The 9,761-nt window shown below is 41.9% G+C and overlaps 1 protein-coding gene across 1 annotated transcript; it reads right to left on the bottom strand.

Annotated features, from left to right (window-relative positions):
* Positions 1-563: 563 nt before the first annotated feature.
* Positions 564-8,706, bottom strand: LOC120393053 (butyrophilin-like protein 2; the record flags this gene model as incomplete). The annotated part of the gene is made up of 3 exons (XM_039517683.1): positions 8,623-8,706; positions 2,026-2,367; positions 564-848 (listed from the first exon to the last, which is right to left on the bottom strand). Coding segments are annotated over exons 1-3 (697 nt in total), but the record flags the coding sequence as incomplete, so codon positions are not given.
* Between the last annotated feature and the right edge of the window lie 1,055 nt (positions 8,707-9,761).

The following is a 9,761-nucleotide window of genomic DNA, read 5'->3' as shown; positions in this document are numbered from 1 at the left end:
GGCAGAGCCGCCCAGAGGATTCAGGGAGCCTGGGGCAAAGCAATTTTGGGCGCTCCTTCCATAAAAAAAAAGTTGCAATACTATAGAATACTATAGTCTTGTGGGGGCCCCTGTGCGGCCAGGGGCAAATTGCCTCACTAGACCCCCTCCTCGGCGGCCCTGGTACCAGGTTTCTGTGATGCCTATTATATCAATATCCTCATTTAATACGAGGCACTCTAGTTCATCCATCTTATATTTAGACCTTTTTAATTTTAAGTGCCAGCAATCTGGTTCCATTTTGGTTTAGGCTCTGGTTTGATTTTGGTTTACCATATTATTGTTTGAAACAATAATAAGGTAAAGGACAACTGGGAAACTTTAGTGAGCACCGGCTGCGGTCCACATGGGCTAATTAATGTGCAACACTTTAATGCGCTTTAGAAATCACACCCCAATAATGCGGGTTGGTGCTCTGTGTAGGCAAGCTTTGAACGGTCTGGTTGGCCACAAGGCAGGTGCGTTTAGCCCTAATTTGTAAGTAAGAGCAGGAATATTTGCTTTGATGGTACTACATCTCCTACCTGAAATTGCAATAACTGTTTTGCGGTGCCTCTTCAGCAAGGGGTTTATTATAGTGCATGAGATGGTGTCAGTAGCAGTATCTGCTACCCTGAGTGTACTATGGATTTGATACAGCTCTGTCACATCTTTCTGGATTCTTGTTTCAGCCATAACAGTTATTTTTTGTCCTGTGCTGTCCGTCCAGCGTACTTCAGGCTGTGGGTACCACCCTTGGGACGCACATCTCAGAGTGGTTGAATTATTCTGCTGATGTTCTATAGTTACGCGAGGTGCAGATCCAAAACCTAAAGTGAAAACCAATTTCAAAAAATGTTAAACAGGCTGAAGAACAAGCTAACAAACCAACCAAAGAGTGCTAATGATGAATGATCACCATCATTACTGTCGCCATGTCCTATTGAATCTGCACTGAACTATAATCTTGCATTTCAAAGTATCTTAAATTCATAGAGAAATTTCCCCTCAAAAGATCACCAAACACTTCACCAGCTGATCCCAAACTGTATGTAGACGTGACTTCGTCGCATGCATGTGACAGCTTCCCTTTTGGGATGGCAGCAGGTTAGTCAAGAAACAGTATTTTCAGAAAAGGGGGGATCCACCTTTCTGTGGGTCCATATTTTGGGCACATTTAGGGGCCCCACTAGGTCCCAGTGTAAGTCAGAGCAGCTTTAGGGCTATTCTAAGTTACACTTTGTTTCCCATCGTCCCCTATGAGCCCTGGGAAGCAGAGCGTCGCCAAAGCACAGTGTGCTCCAGCCATACCCCTACCAACCCTTAGCCTGCTCCCTCTCCCACAATCCTGACATGCCCCTTACACCACGTCCGGAAGCAAGGCCAGTACAGAGCCCTTACATCAGCTCTGCCCTGGCCAAGGAGACCTCTCTCTGTACAAGGGGTAATATAAATGGTTCATTTCCACGTAAAAGGGCCTTAGTGTAACAGAGAATCAGACGCAGTGTGTACAAACCTCAGGTGGACAGTGACTCTAATGTACTGCCTGGGTGCATGTGTGTGCGTGACGGGAGGTAATGGCCCAGCTTTCCCCCTGTGCTTTAGTCGTTTTATTGCTGTTCTACAACAGCCGCACACACAATGCAGGGGGATGAGGATTGCACATGCCACCAGCAAAAAGCCAGAGAAAAAGGTACATGAGGTATCCATCCTGTGTGCATACACTGGGTATAATTTGCATATACTGTGGGAGATGGACACCAAACTGCTGAAGCTTCTCTGACTCCCAGTCCATCACTTCCTCTGCCCACCTCCCATAACATTGCACACACGTGAGTGTTTCTCCTTCCCCTGCCAGCTGATGAACCCTCCCTGTTGGGAGGAAAGGATTAAATGGAAATACAGCTGCTACACACAGGGCAAGGCAATGGAGAATCAGCGCCACTGTGATCAGTGCAGCATTGTTCCCTGCCAGCAACACTTTTGTATCAACATCTCCATGCTTACCTGGAACAGTCACCTGGATGATAGCTTCTTGATAGACACCATCGCTTGTCACGGCACACACATACTGCCCATTATCTTCTACTTGCACTGGAAAGAGCTTCACCCTAGCGACTCCATTCCTATATCGTCCTTTGATCCTATGCTGGTCCTCAGCCAAGCCCAACTCAGTCTCTTTTTCTGTGCTATTGTAAAAATATAATGTCGTATTTTTGTTCCTTTCCAATTTGTACCAATGCACTTGAATGTTAGCGGGGATCTGGCCTATGAGATGGCAGGACAATGTCACAGCTTGCCCAACCAAGACAACTGCAGGATTAACATGTACAGTAACAGTAAAATCACCTGCAAGAAAGGAAATAAATCATGATCACTGATTTTCTTCAAAAGCTTGACATTGGTGGAGAGAAAACAAAAGAAAAACTAGATGCAATTTCTGAGACACAACAACAGTGCTATCTTTCCTGGGAGAAACTCACCCCATCTAACCTAATTATCCCCCTTCAGAATGGAACTCCTCACTGATAGCTCAGCTATGCGCAGATTTGAGCACGAGGTGGAGCAGACTGAACTTCTCAGGGGTCGGTGCAGGAGGCATAGTCCCTCCTGAAGTTCCAGGCAGAGAAGGAGCCCGTGCTATCATTAAAGATGTTACAGTATGTTCTGATCTCAGTGGCTGGCCAGCATAGTGAGGTGCAAAGCAGAGCTAAGGCTAGACTTGGCCGAATTCAATCTTTAAAATAAATAATTTTGACGGATAATATCAATGTTTATTTTTAATAATTTTTTCTGTTTTTAATCCACTGAAATTTTCAAGAGTTTTGCAGATTTACAGATTTTAAGAATATTTTTATTTGTATCAATTTAAATTTAAACAGTTGCAGGAAATTGTGGAGGGGCACACAATGGGGACATGTAGCGGGGTAGTTACCCGCTCCTGGTATGAAAAGGGTTAAAAGCCAGCCCTTGGAGAGGGCTGGGGCTGGGAGCCTTAGGCTGGGCTGATTAAGGAGGCAGCCTCAGCTGTGGCCATGCCCCAAACAGACCCAGCTGGAAACAAGCTGATTCCCAAGACACCAGCAGGTGGCCCTGCAGGAGTGAGTCCCACATCGCTACAGGGCTGGTCAGACCATTAAAGTTTATAAGCATTAAAACAGAAACTGTCAACTACATATATAAATATTTTAGCATTAAGTCAAACTAATTTCTTACTTTGCATCTCTGAATATTTTAATTAGCAGTGATGGAGATATTTTTCATCAGTTTGTGTGTGTACAGTAAAATTGACATTTTATTGACATATACTGATTAAAAATCTAAGCCTAGTTATTGCCCTGCTTTCTGTCCAACCCTTTTGGGTGGCTTATGCCTCTGTAAGAAGTAGGAGGGAGAAGTCCCTGAGCACAGGAAAAGCAATTGTAGTCTTCAAGGTGATGCACAGCCTGTAGAGTTTTGCTGGGAGAACTCCCCCAGCCAGCCCGGCTAAGTTCACCTTTCATCTCCGTAGGGAAACTCAGCCCTTTTCTAATGCTCTAAGTCAATCTAAGTTACCCTAGTTAAGTTACATAGTTTATGTAACTTACATCCACGTAATTTACATCAACTTAACAAGGTGCTCTCCCATTGATATACTTTCTGCTATTCTCTCTCAGGTGGATTAATTAAGTCTATCGGCGAGCACTCGCCTATTGACTTATCACATCTTCACCAGACCCATTAAATCAACGCCACTGCATAGATCACAGGGGTGCCAATTCAGCCCCTAGTGTAGATAAGGCCTCAGTCACCACATGGCACCACTGCTCTGGGTGCTGGTTCAGGGATGGCTCCTGTTGTGAGTGTGTCTGAGCCCTAGGGTGGGAGATGTTGTAATCTGCACCTTGAGACCTCCCCATCCTCGTTTGTGATGAGGGGAAATGCTGGGACCAGTAGCAGCCTCATTCCTGCCAGCAGCAATCATCAGCCCCTCTGCAGTGACTGAGGAGGCCAGATCCATCTCTGACCCTGAGGATCATTCACAGAGTGCACCATCTTTAGTTAGATAGTCAGGAAGATTGTTTGTGAGACCTCCCTACTGCCTGAACTGTGTCCTCAAACCAGGGGGTGAGGGTGTAGAGATTTCATTACCTGCTGCCCATTAAACCTGTGGAGGGACTTACTGCCTTATCCACATATGAGTCATTTGGGCGGCACTGAGCCCAGTTAGCCAAACTATTAACTGCTGCTGCACAGAAGATATTGTGGTCACAGGTCATCAAGGGTTTCTACAAAGTACACAGACTAACAGGACACTCAATTTTATGTTTGCTATGTTGGGTCATGTGATTGGGGAAATTCATCAGTATTATCTGTGTGTGCACAGGTGACCCTAAGAGTAGGGTTTTATCGTGTTATGTAATTTGTATTATTTCTTGGGAGTCTCCAATTATCTGCCATGCAAGTGAGGGTTATCCTGGGATAGAATGTCCATTTGGCAAATAATTCCAAATGATAGATATATTTGAGAATTTTACTTTCTACTTGGGGAAATGTGTGGGCAGATAATGAGAGGGCAATAATCACATATAGTGAAATATGCACTCAGCCCTATTTATCACTAAAGACCTAAAGGAAGAAATTCCAATTCATAAAAGTAATGCAACATTAGCATATGTAATGCAGTATAATTATAGTTGGAAAAAAAATTCCCTTCCATGGAGAGGGGTTTTTTTTGTTATTAAATTAAAACCGATTTTTTTTTAAACAAAAGTCAGCAAGGTTGTTTTTTTTCTTTTCCTGAAAAAAATGGGGTTTAGGTGTTTCTAATGAAACATCAGAAAAATTTGATTGAGGCAGACACTTTCTACATAAAAAATAATTCAGTCAAAACCCCAATTTTCTACTAAAATAGTTCTGATGGATAATATTTTGACCAGCTCTCATACAGTGTGAGTGATTTGGAGCTTTTGGCCAAAATATTCCAAATAGGGACCTAAAGAGAGACTCTTAAATAGAAGTCAGATAGTCTTATTTAGGTATGTAAATATGGCTGAAATTCATCCAAAAAGTTATAACAATTGGAGTCTGTGATGAGCTCTTCAGGTTTTGAGGGTGGCGGTGGCGGTGGCGGTGTGTGTGTATGTAAGTGAGAGAGAGAGAAGGTGGGGAGAGAGAAAAATACATTGGTGGTGGCAACAGTGGTTGTAGCCATTCTCTGATCAGACTGTACACATGAATATAACAAACCAGTAGCTCCTTTCCTAGATCACTGATAAAACCATTGGCAGGTAGCTACCCCCCTTCATGTGCAGGTGATACAAAAGCCTTTCTAAGCAATCTCTCATCCTGAGTGACCCCCATCATTAATGATCTGGATGATGGGATGGACTGTACCCTCAGCAAGTTCGCAGATGACACTAAGCTAGGGGAAGAGTTAGGTACGCTGGAGGGTAGGAATAGGGTCCAGAGTGACCTAGACAAATTAGAGGATTGGGCCAAAAGAAATCTTATGAGGTTCAGCAAGGACAAGTGCAGAGTCCTGCACTTAGAACAGAAGAATCCCATGCATTGCTAGAGGCTGAGGACCAACTGGCTAAGCAGCAGTTCTGCCAAAAAAAAAAGAAAAAAAGACCTAAGTATTACAGTGGACAAGAAGGTGGATATGAGTTGACAGTGCGCCCTTTGTTTATTGGCCTGCATTAGTAGGAGCATTGCCAGCAGATTGAGAGGAGTGATTATTCCCCTCCATAAGGCACTGGTGAGGCCACATCTGGAGTATTGTGTCCAGTTTTGGGCCCCCCACTACAGAAAGGATGTGGACAAACTGGAAAGAGCCCAGCAGAGGGCAACAAAAATGATTAGGGGGCTGGGGCACATGATTTATGAGGAGAGGCTGAGGGAACTGGGTTTATTTAGTCTGCAGAAGAGAAAAGTGAGGGGGGATTTGATAGCAGCCTTCAACTACCTGAAGGGGGGGGGGATGTTTTGATGAATGTGATTTAAGATAAAAGCTAGTGGAAACAATGGGAAATAATCTTCCTCGTTCCAGCAGCAGATGTGCTTCACTCTGTGTGAACAAAGATAAAGGTTCCAGTGTTGCTCTCATTTACACGTGTACAACCGAAGTGAAGCTAATAAGGGACTAATGGGGTTAAAAGAGGGCAGAATTTGCCCTGAATATATTCACTACATTGAATGTGCTCCACAAAGAGAGAGACTGAGCTCCAGCCAAAGCCCCAATCACTGCACCTTTACAGAGTGTGTCTCAGCCTGAATAATCCATCACTCTTCACAAACTTTAAAAGAAAAAAAATTAACCAAAAATGGACAAATATCACTGTTCTTTGTCATTAACAGACGGCTGCCAAACTAACGGTGGCATAGTTCAGCAAAAGGGCACATGAAGGACTCATTTTGTGTAGCAACTAATGTGTGCAACTGCCCCATCTGCTCAGAGATAAATACATTATATTAATAAGATGGCAAGAAAAGAAAGAAAATATATGGAATTCCCACAGGACTTTATTTGCAGGACAATGACAGTAACATGTAAATATATTACAGTGTTCCAGTCCTCTTCTGGAGCTGTCCCTTTCCTGAGCCCAAAAGAGCTAGTGTATCTCATGTATCTCTTTATTATGAATTTTAAGTTCACACATGAAGAGAAAACTACAATTCCATCAGAACTCATTTGCTACTCTCAGCCTTTGGTTTTCTGTATTTGCTTTTGTATCTCTTTAATAATATCCAGAAGACAGCGCTGGTACCAGTGTCTCATCCAGTGAGGGAGATGAGGGGGTCAAGGACATGGAATGACACTAACTGACAACAAGTACTAATTACAACAGCACATTCAAAGAGGGAACAAGCTGAGAGCATGGTCCCACCATCGAGCCTGCACAGTAAGAAGGAACTGAAGGATGCATGGATGAAGGATGCTCCACCCTTTATCCCCCTGGCTCAGAGCATGAGGGAAACCAGGCCACAAGCGAGGTCCCCTCTACTGGTAACATTAGCAAAAACTCTCTGGAACTGGCACATGAGAAACACACCTAATGTAATGGGCATAGGCAATTACTCAAAGCAGAACAAAGATGGCTTATCACAATGGAATCAAGTCTGACAGTCCAAAAAGATGAGATAGAGAATAAGCAAAAATACCTCCTTTTTCAGCTGATGTTTTTGGTTTATTTCTGTTTCAGCCACAAAATTTTGGTAATTAAGTTTACAACGAAAATTGAAATTTTCTTTGGAAACAATTGACTCCATTAGTGAATGAGTTATTGTAACCAGGGTTAACTCTGTTTAGCTTAGTAGCTCTGAAAGTTCACAGGGCACTGTGGAGGGGGTCTCTGCCAACAATTGAAACTCCCCTTTAGACTGTGATGTGGGAAAGCACAGATGCCTAACCTCTACATTATTATGAAACTCCTCTGTGCCGTATTCCCTGTTTATAGCAAATTTGCCTTTCTGCTTTTGTCCTGACACCTGCGCTGCTCCAAGACAGAACAGAAAAGTCTCCCCATGGAAGGCAGCCCCAGAACATTTCATGGTGAAAACTGAAACCTCAGCAGTTAAGGAGCAAACAATTCTTGCATGGTGGGATGGACAGCCGGGTTAGATTTATACACACACACACACACACAATGTTTATTTTTAAGCATTTTTTATGCTTATTGAAATTTTCAGAGTTTTGCAGAATTATAGGGTTTAGACTTTTTAAAAAAAATTGTATCAATTTAAAATTTCAGAGATTCATGAAATTTGAAGGGAGACACACACAGCCAATTATTTAATGACTATAGATTCTGGGATTCAAAAGTGAAAGCATTTAACCATTAAAACAGAAACTGTTAACAGCGTATGTTGAAATCTTAGCCTTAAATCAAACTCTAAGAAATTCTCAAGCCCCATTTTTGTTACTGTTCCTCTCTGAGTATTTTGATTAGCAGCAACGGAAATATTTTCTCATCAGTTTGTGTGCATTCAGTGAAATCGACATTTATCAGCATTTACTGATACCAATAAAAATCTAATCCTTCCAAGCTTAGTTATGGTCCTGCTTTCTGCCTAACCCCTTTGGGTGGCTTGTGCTTCCAGAAGAAGTAGGAGAGAGTAGTCCCTGGATGCAAGAAAAGCAATTGTACCTGGCCATTGCCAATCTTTCTGTTACTTTGGAATCATATCAATCATTCTGTTATTTTAGGCTTCTCCTAACAATAACTACTGGTAGGGTAAATGTCCCTTCTAAGCAGCAGTGTCACTGTGCTTTCATCCTGAAACACGGCTCTCTCTACTTTTCAGCAGCTTGAGGAGCGTGACTAATGACTTGTGTTCAGACCAGGAGCTTGTATGGTCATTCCCCTCTCCCTCGGTTAATGAAGCAGGGTCACAGAGATTTTACACACATCTGAGATCATGTAAAAACAGCTGAAGAGATAGACAGGCTCCAGAACACAGTGATGTTATACCCACCACAATGCTATTAGATCTATCAAATGTTGGTTGGATTTCCTTCTTTTTATTGCATCATGGTTTCCTTACACAGTTTTTAGATAGGCAGCAATGGATATGTATATATTTATTATCTGAACAATAATTAATAAAAAATCGTGTTCTTACCCCAAAACCATTTCAAGACAAAAAGCAATGGAACACTGGAGATGGACAATATTTTGACTCCTATGTGCATTGTGAAGTGATTGCAATATAATTCATCCAACTCTCTGCTAATGGAAATAGAAAACATCACAAACTGTAGCATGAGGTGTACACACAACTAGAGCTGGTCAGGAATTCTTCTACAATGTGACTGCATACGAAAATGCTTATTCATCAAAACCAAACAACAGGCCTGGCCGGGGGGTCTGGACTCCTGTATCAGAGGACTCCCCAAACTTTGGGGGACTCCCATGCAGCCAAAGGAGTCTCTAGGACTTGGGACAGCCAGCTGCTCGATTTAATTTTGGGAAAGCTGAATTAAAACCTTTTGATTTTAAATAAATATTTTTTTTCAGAATTTCCTTTATGTGAGAAATTTCAACCTTTCCACTTTTTGTTCTGAATCAAAATTAAAACTTTCAAAATTTCAGAATTTACAACAGAATGGAAGTTTTGAATTTTGACTAGCTCTATACAAAACTGCATTCATTTTACATGGCAACTTTTATTTCCTGAAAAACAAAACACTAAGAAAAGATTATCCTTTGTGGAAGTAGACTGAGGGAAGACAAGGTAATTCCTGTAATATTTACTTAACCCGGGACACTTTCCCCTGTCAGTGGCTGCATGTAAACTCAGCACATTCAGTGATTCTATTCTGGATTATGTGAAATATGCTGATTTTTCAAGCCAAGGTGCTAACAGCAAAATGGTCTCACTAAAAAAGTGAAACAAAACAAACCAATTAGTACTAATCTCCTCCTTTGCTGAATGGGGTTTGTGTAGTGCAGATATGACATGGCATCACCATTGTGGTCTGTAGAACAAGACTGGGGAATTTGTGCTTCTTTTTTTAAATTATTATTATTAATAATTATTATTATTTCTGCGGCAGATGTTATGATCTCCGCTGATCTCACATGAGAACTTTTCACTAACACAAAAATTATTTAAAAGAAAAAATTCAAATTCTAACTCACAGTGTATTGTCTTGTAAATTCACTGTATTTCTGTTTCCAGAGATGCTGATTCAGCTGCTACTCAGAGGACAGTCACACACCCTGTAAAGTAGAGAGCAACATAGGAGAACTAAATATTTA

Source organism: Mauremys reevesii, unplaced genomic scaffold (genome assembly GCF_016161935.1).
Source record: "Mauremys reevesii isolate NIE-2019 unplaced genomic scaffold, ASM1616193v1 Contig14, whole genome shotgun sequence".
NCBI lineage: Eukaryota > Metazoa > Chordata > Testudines > Geoemydidae > Mauremys > Mauremys reevesii.
Note: the sequence above shows the minus strand (reverse complement) of the source record. Positions and strands in the feature narration are given on the sequence as shown.